At 41.6% G+C, this 20,258-nt stretch overlaps 1 protein-coding gene and 1 long non-coding RNA gene across 3 annotated transcripts in view; both read left to right on the top strand.

Moving 5' to 3' along the window:
* The window catches only part of PIANP (PILR alpha associated neural protein), a 51,217-nt gene extending 39,287 nt beyond the window's left edge, over positions 1–11,930 (top strand). For both annotated transcript variants that reach the window (XM_034410971.3, XM_034410970.3), the window contains exons 5-6: positions 2,369–2,596; positions 8,717–11,930. In XM_034410971.3, coding sequence (XP_034266862.2) covers positions 2,369–2,596; positions 8,717–8,738 — 250 coding nt within the window. In that variant the 3' untranslated portion in view covers positions 8,739–11,930. The remainder of the gene's footprint in view (positions 1–2,368; positions 2,597–8,716) is intronic.
* Positions 11,931–12,972: 1,042 nt separating this feature from the next.
* LOC148115226 (uncharacterized) lies at positions 12,973–17,806 on the top strand. The gene is made up of 2 exons (XR_015732335.1): positions 12,973–13,072; positions 15,972–17,806. It is a non-coding gene; the product is annotated as an uncharacterized LOC148115226 (long non-coding RNA).
* The last annotated feature ends 2,452 nt before the right edge of the window (positions 17,807–20,258 follow it).

Here is a 20,258-nt window from a genome sequence, read left to right as displayed (position 1 = left end):
AGGTAGATCCATCCATGTCTGCAATATATGATATTTGCCAAGATTAGTATGGTTTAAGTATTAGATTAAGAGGAAACCCAAGTTCAATTCCCCATTCAGTCCTGAAGCTGATCAGGAAATTACCTTCAGTTTAAATTACATCATAGATTTTGTGAGGCTTAAACAAAGGTAGCAGTCTAAAATTGAGGTAGACAAAGAGAAGTTCTCTGTAGGGACTTTTACATACTAAAGACACTTGGCTATGCTTATTTTAATCCTTCTCTGATAGCAGGAAATATACAAGATACTATTCTTATGAAATAAGAGGGACTGGAGTTGGGGGATAATGGTGTAAAGTGGTGAACCACAAAATTTCCAGATGAGAGAGAAGAATAAATAATTAAGAGGTCCATGAAATAATAATGTACTTTCTACAGAGAAAGGAGCAATCTCTGCTATATTACTGTTACTGTTGTCATTAAGGAAGTAGCCTGAGAGAGTTTTAGAAATACTCATATACTTTTGTTGTACAGTGTTTAAAAAAAAAAAATCTCAGCCTCCCAAATGTATTTGGGAACCACTGTTTCCTTTCTTTGTGGTAAATGCACCCATTTTATTACTTTAAGCTATGAATTCTAACATATTTATTCTTCTTTAATTAACAAAGATAAAATACAAAACAGAAGAACAGGAGAAAAAACAGATTGACAACACTAATAACCAAACACCAATAACAAAAAAAAAGGATCTTATGTACAAAAAAAATGAAAAAGAAAAAAAATCCAAATATCAATTAAATCTAACATTAAACATAAAAAATCCACCCCAGCTGAATGCTGAAAGATACATCCAAAAATAACATGTTCTCCTCCCCTTATATAACAGATCTACAAATAATTATATACTTCTCCATCTGTATTTAACAAAAATGCTGTATTAGGTACACAAATATCCCTGATGTGGAAATCTATTTGTCTAGCGATCAAATCGACCAATACAATCTACATATTAAAAAATAACCAGTCAACGGGTTACCCCAAACATAAAACTAATCTTCAGATCCCTCTGTTAACCACCTGTTATTGTCTTTGACATGTAGAAAATCGACAAACTTTTTCCAGTCTCTTACAAAGTGGTCTAATCTATTGTCTCTAATCAAGGCAGTTAATTTTGCCATCTCTGCTAATTCAGTCATTTTGAAAATCCACTCTTCTTTCCAATGCTTAGCATATACAATCCTCGCAGTGATCAACATATAGGGAAATAGCATTGCAAACTGTTTTTCAATTGGTTTGTCCACCATACCTAAAAGAAAAGCAGAAACTACTGTTTCTATGTTCTAAATTGCTACGCTTGTAAATTGCTGCTGTTGGTGAAATTCATTATTTGTTTTTCTGTTCCAAATATGTAAAGTGCTGTACAGCTCAATAAAAAACAATCAAATATATAAATAAAACTAACAAGATTAACAAAAACAAGAATTAAAAAATAAAACCCAGGTAAAGCTCTCTCTAATGCCTGAGCTTTAATGAAAAATATTTCTAAACGATAGATATGTTGTAAAGAAATAGACAAACTCCTTTAATTGCTATATACCAAATTCTGGTCATGAGTAAAAGGAACCAAGAATGCAGGTAGTCCTCGACTTATGACCACCCGAAATTGCAGACGCTAAATGAGTTTTGCCCCATTTTATGACTTTTCTTGCAACAGTTATTAAGTGAATCGCCGCAGTTAAGTTAGTAACAGGGTTGTTGAGTGAATCCCCATTGACGTTGCTTGTCAGAAGGTCGCAAAAGGTGATCACATGACCCTGGGATACTACAACAATCATAAATATGAGTCAGTTGCCAAGAGTCTAAATTTTGATAATGTGACCATGGGGATCCTGCAACTGTTGTAAGTGTGAAAAACAGTCATAAGTCATTTTTTTCAGTGCCATTGTAACTTTGAACAGTCACTAAATAAACTGTTGTAAGTTGAGGACTACCTGTGTAGTCATTTTCTGTTGAATTTGACCCACATACCATGGTGTGCATTTCATAGGGACTGTTCAATGGATGCCCATTAAACTTCTACAAACAGCAGCCAGTATTGGAACACTCTGAGATTGAGTATTGATGCATTCAAAAAGAGGACAGGTTCTCTGTCAGCTATACAAACGGCCTTTTTATTTTCCCAGTAATCAATAATTTGATTACTATTAGTTTGATTAATAGTTTGAATTAATAGTTTGATTAAAATAGTTTGAACATTGGAAAATATAATGTCCTTGCAAAAGCTATAACATATGGAAGGAAGATAGTGGAATGCCTAAGCAATGAATGACTCCCTGGAAGTTATCTGTGGATGCTGCCTTGATGGTAACCCTCTTCTCCACCTACCTTAGTTGGGACCGGAATCAAAAGCGCCGTCACCATTCTAGTCAGCAAAGCGAATTGCAGCAGCAGGAGAGCCAGCAGCCTTTAACAGACCTGTCACCTGCCACTGTCAGCATCCTGGGGCCCTACAGCGATTCACAGGTTCCGACGCCAGAGATGGTGGAAAGTGGACAAGTACTGGAAGGCTTGGAGAAGCTGGAGGGTCTAGGGAAGTCCAGTGCCTTCCAGCTCAACAGGTAAGAAACAGCATGGACAATAATTGGATGTTGCTTTTGGCAGAAGAAGAAGAGGGAAAACAAGTGAAAATCAAAGCAAAAAAACCAAACAAACCCGGAAGTATGTGAGCAGTTGATTTTGTGTGCAGGGCTAACGAACCTCTATTTGAGCCACATGTCAAAATAGATTCTACATTTCGGTGCTGGTTTTGTTTCCTCTTAATGTTTATACTCTAGGTTTTCTCAGACACGGTGTTTGGAAGAAACCAATGGAAAAGGGACTCTCTTCTAAATGGAGAGTGACTTTGTAAAATTCTTGTCAATTTTATAACGCAATTCTAAAGACTATCATGGGCAATATGCTAATTTCATTCATTCTTTTCAAAATACATAACCATTTTTATCTATTCTTGTTCTCCCCCACCTCCAGCTTTTGTTCCTTAGAAGATAAGCAGTTCTACTTTTCAGTACACATTTATCTACGCCAGGGGTGTCAAACTCAAGGCCTGTGGACTGTATCCAGCCCCTTGGGGTGCTTAAATCTGGCCCGTGGGACCGGCCTGGAAATAGCAACAGATTGGGCCACGGTGCCTCTGGCAGCCAAAACGGGGCATGGAGGAGGTTGTGCGCAGTCCCCACACGGCCTATTTTTCAGCCTGGACAGCATCCTGAAGCCCTTTGCCGGCCAGAATGGGGCATGGAGGGACCTACCCGTCCTGTTTTGGCGGGCAAAGTGCTGCAGGAGCCTGTCCAGGCTGAAAACCGGCTACAAAAATGCCCCCCCTCCAAGCCAGCCCACAGAGAAGAGCTATAATGTTCATCTGGTCCTCAAAAAAATCCAGTTTGACACCCCTGATCTATGCTATGGCTTTTTTCAAGTGGTATGAAAAGTGATCAGTAGTAAAAATTCCTCCTCCATTCCATGATACTAAATGTTTTTTAAATTTTACACAGACATCTCTGTGGTAGCAGTATTTGTCCTCAGAAGGTAATAAAAAAAAGACTAGGAGTAATATCCCTACAGCAGGATTTTTCAAACTATTTTAGGCTGTGGAACCTGTTCGTTAGAAAAAGAAACGCCAGAAACCTTGATCAAAAGGCAACAGTCTACTGGTGGATAATTGGCTGCGCTTGAGTGATATTTCCCACCCACCCCCAGTGTCTCACAGAACCCTGAGGTTGAAAAACTATGCCCTAGAGAGGACAAGTTGTAGATTGAGAGCTTCAATTGTTTAATCTGTACGTACTATGCTTTGTCACTGTGTTCTGGTTTTATTTTCGTTATAAAACATTAGCAAATATCCCTTCAAGAATTAGGGGAGAGGGAAGTTTGACTTTCTAGTTTTGTATTTGTATAACTTTCAGTCCTGTAGGTATAAACCAAAAATAGGGATACAAAGACTTCAGAAACCTCAAGGAAAATAATTGAAAAGCAATTGATTGATTATGTTGCTGCTGATTCTTAGCAGCCATATACATTTTCTTCATTAAGATTCTACCCCTAATTTAGCCTTTCAGGTTTTCCAACAGTGCTCACTGCCACTGTAACTGAGCCTACCTACATAGTGGATGGTGGCCCTCTTCTTCTCTTTCCTCTCACTTTTCAAATGGTCCTGAAATAATGCCTCGCTGTGCTAGGCTTGGGATAGGCCATGTCCCTGGATACTGATGAACTATAGTTCACAGCAGCCTTACACAAGTTGGCAATGATAAAGGGTGCTGGAAGTGTCAGGTCCCATTGTTGATATAGGAAAGTAGTCTCATTGTTGTGGCCTGAGGGCCGCTGGCCCCTTCAGCAGCCGAATTAAAGGAGGAGGAGGAGGAGGAGGAGGAGGAGGAGGAGGCGGCGTGGGAGTCAGAGTCAGCATCAGGGCAACCTGGGAGCTCCAAGGGGGAAGAGGGAATGGAGCTGGCAGAGAGAGAGACAGAGGCAGAGCCTTGGCCATCCGCCAGCCCTCAGATGGAGAGTCAATTGCCCCCAGGTCTGGAGGTGGTTGAGGAAGAAGAAGAACAGCTGGGTCCAGTGCCTGACGCGCGGCTGTGCAAAAGGCAGAGAAGAAGAGTGGAAAGCTGTGAGCCAATCCTGGGGAAGGAAGAGCCACCGCTGCTAGCGAAGCCCCACCCTAGCTCTGGGGATAAAAGGCAGGGGGCGGAGATGAATAGGTGTTGCAGACAACTATTCATCTTCCGGCCGGTCAGACTTATTAGCCTGCGAGATTTAATTTAATTTAATTTAATTTAATTTCCAATTTATATACCGCCCTTCTCCCTGAGGACTCAGGGCGGTGTACAGCCAAGATAAAAAACATAGAATACAAATATTAAAAAAAACATTTAAAAATATATATAAATTTTGGCCCGAAAGTTAAGAAATCACAAACTGATTAAAAGAATTTAAAAATTTCTTCCTAAGCCAACCCGGCTTGCTGGAAAAGATGGGTTTAAGGGAACGACGGAAGGCATTGAGGTCATGGATTCTCCTTATCTCCGGAGGCAACTGATTCCAGAGGGTGGGAGCCCCCACCAAGAAGGCCCTCCCCCTGGGGGTCACCAGCCTACATTGTTTGGCTGATGGCACCCTGAGGAGGCCCTCTCTGTGGGAGCGCACGGGTCGATGGGAGGTCGTCGGTAGCAGCAGGCGGTCTCGCAGATAGCTAGGCCCTATGCCATGGAGCGCTTTAAAGGTGATAACCAACACCTTGAAGCGCACCCGGAAGACCACCGGGAGCCAGTGCAGCTCGCGCAGGAGCGGTGTTACATGGGAGCGCCATGTCGCTCCCATCACTACCCGCGCTGCCATATTCTGGACCAGCTGGAGCCTCCGGGTGCTCTTCAAGGGGAGCCCCATGTAGAGAGCATTGCAGTAGTCAAGGCGAGAGGTGACGAGGGCATGAGTGACTGTGCACAAGGAATCCCGATCGAGAAAGGGCCGCAACTGGCGAATCAGGCGAACCTGATAAAAGGTCCCCCTGGTAACAGCCGTCAGATGTTCCTCCAAAGACAGCTGCCTATCCAGGAGGTCTCCCAGATTGCGAGCCCTTTCAGTGGGGGCCAAAGACTCGCCCCCAATAGTCAGTGATGGAGTCAACTGACTATAACGGGATGCCGGGAGCCACAGCCACTCAGTCTTGGAAGGGTTGAGCTTGAGCCTGTTCCTCCCCATCCAGATCCGCACAGCCTCCAGGCACTGGGACATCACTTCAAGGGCATCGTTGGGGTGGCCTGGGGTGGAGATGTACAGCTGGGTGTCATCAGCATACTGGTGGTATCTCACCCCAAAGCCACGGATGATCTCACCCAGCGGCGTCACATAAATGTTGAACAGAAGGGGCGAGAGGACCGAGCCCTGCGGCACTCCACAGATGAGAGGCCTCGAGGTCGACCTTTGCCCCCCTGCCAACACAAACTGCGACCGGTCGGAGAGAAAGGAGGAGAACCACCGCAACACAGTGCCTCCCACCCCCAACTCTTCCAGCTGGTGCAGCATGATACTGTGGTCGATGGTATCAAAAGCCGCTGAGAGATCTAATAGGACCAGAACAGAGGAACAACCCCTGTCCTGAGCCCTCCAGAGATCATCCACCAACGCGACCAATGCCGTTTCCGTGCTGTGCCCAGACCTGAAACCCGACTGGAACGGATCTAGATAGGATGTTTCCTCCAGGAATTGCGGAAACTGTTGCGCGACCACACTCTCAACAACCTTCGCAATGAAGCGAAGGTTGGAGACAGGACGATAGTTAGCCAATATTGCCGGATCCAGGGACGGCTTCTTGAGGAGAGGCCTCACCACCGCCTCTTTCAGGGCAGCGGGGAAGTGACCCTCACTCAACGAAGCATTAATGACGCCCTGGAGCCAGCCTCGTGTAACCTCCCGGGAAGCCAGTACCAACCAGGAGGGACACGGGTCCAGTAAACATGTGGCCGCACTAAGTCTCCCCAAAATCCTGTCCACATCATCGGGAGTCACAGCATCAAACTCCTCCCAGATAACAGTCTCAAGACTGTTCCTCGTCACCCTGCCCTGATCTACCCAGTCAGAGTCCAAATCCCCCCGGATCTGAGCGATTTTGTCATACAGGTATTGTCCGAAATCCTCCGCCCTGCCTTCTAAACTTTTTGCTGGGACTGCTGGCATTCCTAATAAAGGAATCTTTTGAGTTCATGTCAGAGGGCTTGTCATGTTTGGGTCAGAACACTTATATTACTACTTCTAAAAATGGTCCTTACTAGAAGGAGTAACAAAAAAAAAACTCTTAAAAACAACTATGACCTTTACAATTAATGGAAGAGAAATCTCGCTACTTTTTGTTATTCCTATCACAAGCAGAGTCCAAAATGCCAGGCAAGGCCACAGAGGTAGCAAGAGTTACATTACTTGACTGCATTTCCAACCCACACCCTCACCCCACTTATAATAGTATATAAATAGAATGCATTGGTTTCTGTATCATGGGTTGGGTTCCCAAAGCCAAATCATATATTAACTGCCACCATGCAAATAGGTAGTAGCAAAATTACTTAGACCTCTAATATATATATCAGGCTAAAAGTGATTGAAGGTGAATATCACTAATACTGTAATACATTTGACAACTTCTATGGGGATCTTGGTTCTACCGTGTTTCTCCCAAAATAAGACCCTGTCTTATATTTTTCTGAACCCTGAAATAAGCATTGGCCTTATTGCCATGCACTCAAAAGCCCAATTTGGCTCATTATCAGGGGATGTCTTATTTTGGGGGAAACAGGGGATATAGTAAATATATAACAGCAGCTGGATATTCATCAAAAATTACAGTTAATCAGCAAGATTCAAATATTAATACAGATAGACCACGAGTTACAATCATTCATTTAGTGACTATTTGAAGTTACAATGGCACTGAAAACAGTGACTTGTGACTGTTTTTCACACAACTATGCAGCATCCCTGTAGCCACATGATCAAAATTCAGACACTTGACAAATGCCATGTATTTATGATGGCTGCAGTGTCCCAGGGTCACGTGATCACCTTTTGTGATCTTCTCACAAGCAAAGTCAATGGGGAAGCCAGATTCACTTAACAACTATGGCAAGAAAGGTCGTAAAATGGGGGGGGGGAAATCACTTAGCAATTATCTTGCTTTGCAATGGAAATGTTGGGATCAATTGTGGTCATAAGTCAAGGACTACCTGTAGAATCATGAGTTAAAGGCAGACATCCATATTATCAGCGAGTATTTTTGATAAAAGGATCTTCTGACCACCCATTTCTATGTTACTGTTTTGTTTTGATTTTTCCCTTCCTTGGTGTCTCAGAAATCATTCCTCTAATCAGGATATTCCATTCCTTGCTATTGTCATCAATGGAAAGAGCCCTCCATCCTGATGCCCTGTATCAGAGGTGGTATTCAGCAGGTTCTGACCAGTTCTGGAGAACCAGTAGTGGAAATTTTGAGTAGTTCAGAGAACCGTTAAACACCACCTCTGACTGGCCCTGCCCCCATCTATTCTCTGCCTCTAGAATCCTAGCTGATTGGGAGGAAATGGGGATTTTGCAGTAACCTTCCCTGGATAAGGGAGGGAATGGAGATTTTACAGCATCCTTCCCCTGCCACGCCCACCAAGCCATGCCATGCCTACCAAGATACGCCCACAGAACCGGTAGTAAAAAAATTTGAATCCCACCACTGCCCTGTATGGTGTGCTGGGTTCTTTGGGAATAGTTGGGAATAACATGAGTAGACAGGACTGTGCCCCCTCTCCATGAGAGGGCTCTCTCCTTGTTTTATATCCTTCTTTTTTCTGAAGATCCCTATCTATAGGGGCTTCCTCCAACAAATGGGAAACAATAGGATACAGCAATGAGAAAGCATGAACAGAATGTTGGATAATGTAAATTTATTTAAATATAGTAGTTGATGGAAATACTGTCAACATTCCTAAAATTTATCATTTTGGCATAGTGTAATGAGTTACATGCTATCCCTTTTTATAGAGAACTAAGAAGGCTTTAAGAATAATCTCATCCAGGCTATGTTAGCATTGCAAGAGAGCAGATAAAGCCAATCTATTCTTACCATCTAAGATCTGGGAATACTTTTTATTTATGTCTCTAATTTTCTCCCACTCCATTTCTACTTCTGTCTCCCCCAGGATTCCACTGGTGAACTTGTGACTGAATGCACTAGAAGGAATAAGGCTTGATGTCCTTGTAATGAGCTCAGATGCTGAATCTTCGAGGGAGTCCCACAGAAGCGGCAGCCCTTTCTTTAGTCCCATCCTCCTGCAATGCCACTTCTGGTACAACAGAAGAGCTATTGTGGATCCCTTTGTGTCACGTCCTTCCATCATCACTGCGGACCCGACGGAAACAAGGATGAGCTCAGGTGCAACCTGCCAGGCTGGGCTTTCAAAAGCCCCATGGTGCACGGTGGTTAGGGCAGTGTCGTGCCAACAAAGCCCGGGGGAGGAACAAGTGGATGAAAGCTACTAGTATCATAAAAATTTTAACATGTCTCCCTTGTATCTTGACACAAACAGTTGCATACAGATATTTATTAGTAAGCATGCTTGATACCAAGAGGCAGGATGCTGTGTGTCTTCCCTTCCTTCCCAACTTTTGTTCTCTTCCCCTTCGTGTGATCTGATGGGTCTTCCAAAAGGGCAGTTCTTAATATCATTTGGGGTGGGGTGGGGTGGGGTGATGATGCAGATCTTATTGGGTTATGGGAATCAACATACTATATAGGAAACGAAAGTACGATGAAGGGGAACTAGATACAAAGAGTCAGTAACAAACATATACCACACTCAATTTCCTATGGTGGTTTTCAGATTAACCTTTTCTCTAGAATTGCCATCCCTTGTTCATCTGTTTTAAATTGTGTTCAAGTATTGTACTGAACCTAGGACCTGGTTAATCCAAATGTGCCACTTACAGGCCACCCACTTTCCTCTGAAAACCACTGCTTGTTTATAGTTAGCTGATACAGAACAAAAACCTCTGCCCAGAGATAATCGGAGAACATGGCCGTAAACAAACAAGCCAATGGCTATTTCAGTGAAACAATTGCAAAGACTATGCTGTCTAGTGATGACAGGCTAACCATAACTGAAGCTTTGATAGGGTCTTGTGCCTCCCATCAAATGTTTCCTGGCTGCAGGTGCGGTATGCTTGATTGCTTCATAATGAGAATGAATGGGAGATAAGTGAAAAGCTATTAATGGCCCTCTGAATAGCTTCTCTTCAACCCAATGCAGCCTTTGTTTTGACAGCAGAACAAAAATGCATCGGAGGGGTTTGTTAGTTGCTTTTTTTTTTTTTTTTGTCTTAAAAAAATATTGTGGAATTATATCCCTTCCCTCTGTGGCAGAAAACTAGCTATTGAGGAATTAAAAGAGGAAATTGTTTGTTTATATTGCTAGGAACTTTCACTAAACAGAACCTTTTTGTGCATAAACATAATAAGATTTTCTTGATAGCAGCAAGTGTTGTTCCTTTTGTATATGTAAAATCTCTGATTAATTAAATTTACTGCCAACTGCAGAAAGGTAATTCCTTAGTACCACTAATGCACTGTAGTATGTAAGCAACCCATACCATCTGTCTGTCCTTGAATTTTTAAGCACATTACTTGCTATAGCTATGGTGCCAAGAAGGTACATTTCTTTTATGTCCCCCTTCATTTGCCCTTCTGTAGCATTTCATTCTAGTTCTGAGTTCCCCACTATAATTATTGGATGAGGCTTACCTGTCCTGATGCCCCCAGTGAAAACTTTGGTTTGCAATAAGTGTGGCCTCCGAAAGCATTGTAAAGACAGTGCCAAAAGCATTTCTTCTAGGAAGGGGTTCCAAAATTGAGCTATCACTGTTGACTGTGCTAGGTGGTGTATATAGTGTGTGTTGTGCCCTTCCAAGTAGGGAAGTAGTAGAGATAGAGTTTCAGGTAGAGATTTGAAGATGGGCAAGCCAAAGATTATAAACCACACGTAGCCACTGGAGCCCCTTAAATTTGCATTGCTAAACATTTCAGTCCTAACCTTAGGCTCATCATTAAGCCTTCTGGGGCCTGCTTTTGTTTTAAAGCACAGAGCAGCTACCTGAGCAGTCTGACCCTTCTTAGGATAAAAAGCTACTTCCTTGCAATGCCAACATCATTATCCCTGGGTGTTTCATAATTTCTGCAGTGGATTCTCTAGCTTAGAACAAATAGCAAAGGTATATGTTTATAGTTTTTGTACAGTATCTGCAGAACTGTGTTGTATAAGTGGGACAAAACCAAAATCTGCTTTTTTGAAATACGGGCATCTGTTCCAAAGCCCCAAGGAAGCACTTACGTGTTCTTTTTATTACTTCAGTTTCTGACAAGCACAACTTCTTTATCAAAGGCTCCTCCAGTAATTATATCTGAGCTTCCAACGTAAAGCCGTTTTTCTGTGATAAATCCACAAGGGGCAGATTCCTTTATACCCATCTTCCCAGATACTAGATTGCATAGTTATGAGGTACTCTGTACAAACATTTGTAATGTTTATATCTTGCTCTTTCCCAAGGAAGCTCATTGAATGAGTAGGTGCCACCCTGTCAATTTTAGCCTCACAGCTCTTCTGTGAGGTGAGAAAGAGAAGAGTGGCCCACACTTATCTGAATGGAATCAGAGATTTGAAGCCAGCCTGAATGGAGATCTAGCCAGGTATTTGGAGTTTAACCGGTCCTCTTAAGTTCTGGGGAAAAATGCATAGATAACATTTCATATCTCAAGTCACTTCTATCCTATGAATACTCACACAGAACTAAATTGCACTGTTGCATTTAGAATTCTACTCTCAGAATCACCAAGTAATCAAAGGAGTATAGGGATCCTGTACTATTGAAAATGCGGGATGGGAAGGTGGGAGGGGGGCTGTTGTCATTTTATTTTAATTAAGGAAGAAATGAAGGAAACTTGCCATTGTTATTTGTATTTGATCCCTCTCCTTTCTTTGTAGTATACTTAATATCATTTAAAATGTTTGCATTCTTTCATCTGCTTAAGGATATATGACACACAGAAAATTATTTTAAAGTGCCATTTATTTCAGTATGGAGTTACAACTATTTTTAAATTAAGAATTAATTGTCATAATAATGCCAGCATAAATTTCTTATTCAAGTGAAATAACTTTATAGTTTATTTTTATGTAGTAATATGAAGTTAGTAATCCCTTCTGCTTGTTTGGGGCAAAGGGATCGTCACCTAGTTACTTAAGAACTATAAAGCTCTATATTTTATTAATTGTATCAATAGCACAGAGTTAGAACTTGACTACCAAGATTCCTAGTGGAAACTACAGACTACCCAGGCATGCTTATTAACCAAAAAATAACCCTAACCCCCCACCATAACTGTACCCTGTTTGCCTGAATTTGATACGCCAAAATCAATCAGCTGAACTCTTTTCAGCTTGCTTAAAACTGTCCTATTTTAATGTATGTACACAAAGCTGCTTTTATTTTGGCAATGCTTAAGACCTAATCCCTCCACCGCCATCAAAATGATAGAGAAGTTGGAATGGATGGTGCTGTAGCATGTGAAGTAAAGCAAGAAAAAGGCATGCAGAAATATTACTAAGATTGTCCATCACTGGAAAAAAAGGAATAATGGTGCCGATCTAAACCTTGGGAGGGAAGATGAAAAACTGGTTAGGTGCTTAACTACTTAGATGTTTACCTTTTCTACGTCTGTTATTCTCCTCCCTTGATATGTGTTTGCAGAAGATGAGGATTCTTCCTCAACAAAATTGTGTTCTCTAACCTTTAAAAATATTAATCCTCATGCTGTTAAAACAGAGTGATATCAGCAAGTCTGACTAAAGATGTTTTAGCAAATGAAATGGAAAATGCAAAAATCTTTAGCCCAGGATTCAGTTCTTGGGTAATCCACCAGAGACTTTTCTTCTACACGCCTCATTGTAATTAAGGGCATTTCTGTGCTTACTATCTGAGCTGTTCATGTCCTATGGTCATGCCTGCTTGACTCTAAGCCAGCTTTAAAAAGCCTGGCCAATATATAACTATATACTGTATTTGTTTCTAAGGGCTTTTTGACTCGTTTTTACCAGTACTACAGTTGATATATTTTGTTTGAACGTAACTGGTTCAAAATCCAATGTGTTTTACAATTATATATTTTTTCTTTTCAAAATTCCTTTTTCGCTCTTTGCTTTATTTTCTTGGGTGATAATTGGAATTCCACTGATTCTCCAGTCACCTGAGATAGAAGAATTTTATCCCCAGCTTCCAAGCAGCTCATAGCTTAAAATAGCTCAAGTGTTACTTTTAAGACATTAAACAATCCATGTTAGCATTCAGTGGATTATTTATATGGGGGGGGGGGGGAGAGACTGAGCAGCTACAAAGATCCTAGCCAAGTTGTTCTAAAATAATTTCTCCCAGCAGGAATAGGAGGAGGTAACACTGGAAACTGTCGGGTAGGCAAAGCAGAGATGCCACCAAAAGAAGCAGGCAGGGTAAGGCAAAACTGAAAATTGAAGTGGGTGAGATTGAGGAGAAGCCGTGTTGGGGGCAGCAGCCAGCATTTGTACATTCCTGGTTTGGATTCACACTTCATTTTGGCACATGTCAAAGCTATGCACAAACCCTGGATCTGCTGCTCCAAGGTTTTCCAGGGGAAATGGGTGGTTGAAGCCCTGGTTGGGCGGTCTCATCTTCTCTTCATTATGGTTCCTCCTGCCCTTGCCTTGACACAGCTAAACCAGAGGAACAGAAAGAGACTTCTCCTTCCATAGTTTGTACTTGGAATGGACGGGTAAAGAGATTTTCCCACCTAATAGGAGGGAAAAGAAGCCAACAATGATGACTATGATGGGTTATGAGTGAGGTCTAATGGCTCTGGTCATGAGAGAATGACTCTGTCATAAGCATGCATATTGTCAGGGGTGGGCTGCTGGGGGTTCGCAGTGGTTCAGGAGAACCTCTAGCTAAGATTCTGTGCAGTTCAGAGAACCCCCAAATCCCACTCCTAGCTGGCCCTGACCACCCTGCCCTGCCCCACCAAAGAGTCCCCACGCGGCCCGTTTTGGATGCAGGTAAATGCAGGGCGCACGCAGAGGCTTGGGGGAGGATGAAAAACGGGCCTACCGGAAGATTGTTTCTGGCCTCCAGAGGGCCTCCGGAGCCTGGGGAGGCCATTTTTGCCCTCCTAGAGGCTCGAGGAAAGCCTCCAGAGCCTGGGGAAGGCAAAAACACCCCCCCCACTGCCATGGTGCAAGAGGCCGACTAGGCCACACCCATCATGGCCATGCCCACCCAGCACCTGGGCAGAAAACCCCTTGCTAAAATTTTTGAAGCCCACCCCTGCATATTGTAGGCAGTTCTTCCTCCGTGATGGTATGTACAGCTCCATAAAAAGCTTCTTTAACTTTGCCACATTGGAGCCTTTAGAGCCTTCTGTGTCATTATTTATTTTTGTTGGCCTCTGCATCAGTGATAGTAGATTAAATGCTGGTAATTGTAAGTGTGTAACTACACAGAGCTTCCCAATGGGGGTGGTTATACTGCACAATGAATGTACTTTCTATCCCTGCTCCATGTAATCAGATTTCTTTGTCGGGTGCTAATTCTCTCATTAGCCATTTGCAGGCAAATACCAACTGGGACCCAAACAACCCATGAAACCAAAACCACCTGGATTTTTATTTTCCAAGAAAAAGTTATGACACTGTAATATTTTTCCTGCCTATTTGTTTTCATGCCAATAATTGTTTTCTTTAATAATTTAATTTATCCCAATAAGTATAAACTATTTAGTAACTTATCTCCTTCTTTTAAAATACAACACATGAGCTCTTCTTCCCATAACCCATCTCTCATCTATAAACAAATCCATAAAATGTTGTAATTTCACTCCTGATGTCAGAAAAAGTCCATTAAGTATTGCCAGAAATTTTTAAAAAAATCTATTTTAACCTCGATCAAATGAACTGATTTATATTCCTTTATCTCACCTCCAGCAATCTTCATCTTTAGTCCTTCAAATAATGACCTAGAACTTGATTCCTTTTCATTTTTTCTTTGTCCCTTCTCACAAAATTCTTCAAAGCTTTAACAAACCTCTTTTCTAAATCCAGTATAGGAAAATGATCCAGTTCACCCTTTTGATTTGTTATTTATGTATCTCTTTTAGTTATTAAGGCATTAACTGGTTTCTTTAGTATGTCCAGTGTAACATCTTTTTCAGGGGTGAAATGCTACTGGTTTGCTCCGGTTCAGGCAAACTGGTAGCAGCAGCGGCGCATGGTTTGGTGAACCGGTAGCGGCAGCGGCATGAGGCTCCGCCCACCTACCCAGACATTGTTACTTCCTGGTTTTAACCAGGAAATAATCTGTTTTTTACCCTCTACACATGCGCAAAAGGCTTTGTGCATGTGCAGAAGGTCTAAAATCAGACGTGAAGGTGGCGCGCACACTTCCGAACCGGTAGGGAAGCTAAGTAGATTTCACCTCTGATCTTTTTCCATGTCATTCTTATAACCTGTCATTTTTTAATCCACTTTGAAATCAGTCTCAATCATGCCAAGTAATGCTTGTTCCTGTTCTGTATCATCTTCTAAACACTATCTACAGAGACAAAACTTCTTAAAATTAACTACTGTGTCCATAGTTCAAAAATATCCTTCAATAGGTTCAGAGTTAAAATGCTTCACTTCATTTGCATTAGTAAATTGAGTTTGGGGGTTCATTTTCAATTGTAAACCTTACTTCTTTCTTGTTCCCTCTAGTGCCCAATTTTTAAAGTCTATCCAATTTTTTTAAAGAATTCAAATAAAAACACTTTCCCAGAGGAAATATTCTTTATATTTCATTCCAAAACCTTATTTTAAATTTATCCCTCAGACTGTTTGTAACTTTCAAAAACCAAAGTTTTAATCACCTTTTTCTTTTCATTCCATTAAAAAAGGTCCTTAAACTGTATTTAAAATTTATTCTGCTAAGTATTGAAGGAAACTCAGCCTGAGCTATAAAACATGTGGATCGAAAGATCCTAACAGCTGAAAACCAATTAAGAAGCAATGCCTGAAAGTGATTAGAAAAGGAAGTATACAAACTTAGTGTTTCAAAGGCATTGACTGTGGTTTGAGCAAAATGGCTAGTTCCTCATCCCTCAGAATGCTAAACCCACTAGCACCAGTGTCTTGCAGTCTCCTTGTAGAGGGCAACTGACTGGAGCACTTATTAGTGATCTCAGTTCCTCTCCTTATCCATAGAGGAATTATGAAGAGCTGATTTACTCGCCAGCTCATTCTTCCACTGTGGCCATCAACTCTGCTTTTTGCAGGGCTATCTTCAGTTCACCATTTTTTCCCTTGGAAATCTCCAATAATTGTTTTTTATTTATATATGCACTAGGTCTAAATCTGCACCTGAACAATGAGTCAGTTGAACCGAGAGAAGAAGCTAAAGATCCCATGGATCCCAGATACTCGTTTATGGATTTCTATGCTGCCCTTCCCTATAAATATTTTCACAAATGATAAAACAATAAAGTTTTGTTTCACTCTGACTCTGTCCCAATTGCATCCTCTTATATCTCCCTCGTGGTAAATAATCAATCATTCCAACAATGACAAACTGTCCATTGTTGGGGAAGAGATTGATTGCAGGTTCTTCCTCGTATCATCTTAAAGGGCTATCCTTGGGCCAACAGAAAATTATAATGGCATAACATTTGCTGCCCTACTGGTGATCCCTATCTTCCCAGAAGCACAATGCCAGCCTTTAGATCTACAAATGAAACTGTCCTTTTTTACAATGTACAGAGCTAGTTAAGGACAATGACTGGAGAATTCCTCTAGTTTATTTCTCTCCTCTTCCACCAAAGGTTGTTACCTGGCAAGAAAACATCTGTCATCCACTCTCTTTAACATTGGGGCTGGAAGTAAATTTCAAGGAAATGAATTTTAACAGATATTTGGACCAGTGAATTTAGACATCTATCAAAACTCTCTTGGGTTCTGTGGGTGTATTAAAAAGCTTCCTGATATCAGCTGATGCACAGTTCAGTGTCATTCCAGAAGAGCACTAAACCCAGGTTCAAAAGCAGCCAGAACAATAGCTGAGAGTCATGGGGAGAATTGTGCAATGAAGCAGCAGGGAGCTGATTTCCTCTGTCCCACTTCACCATGCAGCAGCCCCATCACTACTCCTAGATGGTTGCTGTTCGGTGTTCTATGACATAAAGGCCGTATAAAATAGTGTTCAAGGACCAGAGGGGAACATGTCCCCACGCTAGCCAATAAAAGTTGAAAAGGGGGTTGCAGAGCATATTTATGCTGTAACTAATGTCAAATGAGGAAAGGCTTAAAGATATGCAGGTAAATATTTCAGGGAAGGGGAGAAAGCAATATGACAACAGAGGAAGCGTAGTAGAATGTGGTGAAAACTGCTGTTCATCTGCTTTCCTCCTAGTTTTCTTTTATTTAAATTCCTTCATTCCCGTCTCTTGCCCTTTATCTCAGTTGTGACAAATGTCTTGTGTTGCTATCATTTCCATCTAGGAAACTGATGTGAACATCTAAAATAAAAGTGGGCAGGCAAGCATGGGGTACCAGCATGAGATTCAGCATGGGTTCCAGTCAGGAATGAGTTCTGCCATCAGCATTAAGAAGTTTTAATTATTTTTTAATGGCACAATTTTCTCTCAAGCGTGGCACTAGAAATACAGCATCACAGTATAATTGTGAATTTTTGTTTTCTTTTTTTGTGTGTGAAATGGTCTATTCCCTGAAAAACTATGAGATGGCCAAGCACAGGGTGGGGATGGGGGACTAGGAGCAGGCATGGTTAAAGGAAGAGCAGTGTGACTACTACATTAAGGACAACGATGGGCCAGCAATTTCTCTTCTGCCACTGCTTCCATCACTGTCACATGTAACAAATGCCTCCTTTGCTGTATGTGCCATGGAAACCCATCACTACTTGAGGCTACTTGTGGCAGAATAAGTGTGTGTTTTATTTGTAACATGTGACAGTAAACTTGCAGTTTCTCTCATGGAAGTGGAATATTTATGAAACCTTTAGCATGTGTGCAGGGTCACTGTGTCTCTCTTCTTCCTCTTCTGCCCCTTGTGCACTGTATGATATATTTTTGTAGAATTCTTTTCTTCTTGTGGTGAAATTCTTAATACCTGTGGAATGTTAAGTTTCAAGAATTTTAAAATAAAACTGCAAAATGATAAAGAAAATGACTTTTGTGTACGGTACTCTTATTGGCAGAGCTAACCAGTTGTTGTAAATAGACGTATGGCCTTCTCCACCCTGGGTTCCTCCAGATGTGCTAGAGTCTAGCCCAGTATTCCTCAACCTTTTTTCACTTGTGGTCCCCTTCCAACCTTGATTTTCTCCTATGCCTCCCATTATCATATATGGACACGAGACAGTAACTGGTATGTTTTCTGATCAACAAGACGGCATTTGCAATATAATACACTTTGCTTTTCTGGGGCCCACTCAGCATATACCATGGCCCTTGTTACATATTTTTTACCTGTGGCTCCCTTAAAACATCCTAAAGCCCCCAAGAGGCCATATGGTCCCCCAGTTGAAAACTGCTGGTCTAGGAGACAGCTTCCACAGTCCACAAGAAGTGCAGCCACTGGCTGCATAAATGAAATTAGGAGAATTGCATAATTCCCCCCCATCCAGAGAAAGGAGCAATGCTTGGAAAGAGTGAACATCTATGGAGATTCTCAGTCATCCAGGTCATGGTTGTCCCAAAGGGGCTTTTTCAAGAGGCAACTGGACTTTCTGGTTTTTCTTTGAAGACGTTTCACTTCTCATCCAAGAAGCTGCTTCTGCTCATGGTTAAGACTGAGTTTTGGCAAAATAACACTCATGTTTCTTAATATCCCAGCGTGGTCAGTATTCCTAAGAGGATCTAATATAAGATAGTCTTCTGATAGAGGTCTCCGGAAACTTTCAAATGAAGCTATCAAGATATTGGAAAAGAAGACATATTCTATCCCATACCATTAAGGGAAGATTAGTATACTGCATATCAAAAGGAATAATTTGGCAGAGCTGAGCAAAAGATTAGATGAAAGCTGGAGCCTCTTTGTAAAGATGCTTCTCTTTGGTGTTTAAGATGAGATGGTTCATATGCTGCCTGGCATGCATTGGGTACTGTCAAAAATATCAACAGGTTTGGCCCAAGTCATTTTGGCATCTGAGATGAGAAATCTAAATGGCATTTTCTTCCTGCCAATTAATACAAGACAGATTACTTCCACAGAGCTGGTGAAGAAGAAGAGTTGGGTAGCTACAAAAGACTTTGCTGATCATTTGGACTCCATATGTCCTACTCAACAATACAGTATCTTTAACAGCACACAAATCCACCATCGCACTGTTTTCCTTCATTCAACCTCCTGGTTAGAACTGAATTTTCATCCTTGCTTCTATAATTGCTGCTTTGCCTGTAATGTAACATCTCCCATCATAAAAACATTTCGTAACATTGTAATTTCAGGCTGCAGCAGGCAGGGAGGAGGAAGGGGAGACAGAAATAACTAGAAGAAAAGGAAGAACAAGGCAGGGAGCCGAAAGCTTGTTTGCTCAGATTCTCCACCCTTTCTATTTAAGGCTCTCCTGTAGCTTTCTTTTGTGTCAAGGGTGCAGCAGCTGCTAGAGTTCTAGTTTTCTAAGGGGAAAACTAGAACTCCACTCGCCCACCTTCTGCTTTAACACCTTCACTATGCCAAGCAGACAATCAATAATGGGAAATGAGAGTGCAGCATTAAGCGGACACATATTAGACCTTGGTTCTCCAGAGAGTTTGAAGTGGAGGATGGATTAATTAACTCCTTTCAGCTGCAGTGAGGAGTTCTTTCCCAAAATGAATATAGGAAGTGCCAGAATTCTCAAACCTTTTCAGAAATGAGGTTATCCTCGCTTGACATAAAGGAAGACATTACAATGAAAGGTTTTATTCAAACAGAACTTATTCAGGACAGAGCACCACATGGGGGTATATTCTGACTAAACCTCTCTCTTTGCTCTCACCATAAATATGGGTGGCTGTGCACCAAGCTAAGGAGTGGGTGGTTGAATGTAGACTTTACAAAGAAGTGACAAGCAAATTCACCCACCCTTACTGAGATGGAGGAAAATGCTGAGTGGATCTATACATATTAGCAGAACTGAGGCTAGGCCAATTGTAAGCAGGAAAGGGTAAGCAGTAAGGAGAAATAGAATAAGAAATTGTGAAGATTTTTCTGTTTTAGAATGCATTTTATTTCCTTTTATTCTTGCTGCATTAACTTGATAAATTAGACCACAATCTACTACTTGATAAGATAAAAGAATGTGGGTTAGACAGGATTATCACAAGATGGATTAATAATTGGCTGACCAACTGCACTCAACATGTAGTACTTAGAACTGCATCTACATAGAGAGAAGTATTGTATTTTTCAGACTATAAGACGTACCGGAGTATAAGACGCACCAAGATTTCAAAGAGGTAAACAAGAAAAAAAAACTTTTTGCCCTCCCCGGCCCCCAAGAGCACTCTGCAGACCTCCCAAACCCTCTGTGTGGCCCGTTTTTGCCAAAAACAGGCCCGTTTTTCGCAAAAAATGGGGCCTGCAGAGGGTTTGAGAGGCCTGCAGAGTACTCCTGGGGGCTGGGGAGGGCAAA

Source organism: Pantherophis guttatus, chromosome 2, assembly GCF_059756535.1.
Source record: "Pantherophis guttatus breed Tessera chromosome 2, ASM5975653v1, whole genome shotgun sequence".
Classification (NCBI taxonomy): domain Eukaryota; kingdom Metazoa; phylum Chordata; class Lepidosauria; order Squamata; family Colubridae; genus Pantherophis; species Pantherophis guttatus.
This window is presented reverse-complemented; position numbering and strand designations above follow the sequence as displayed.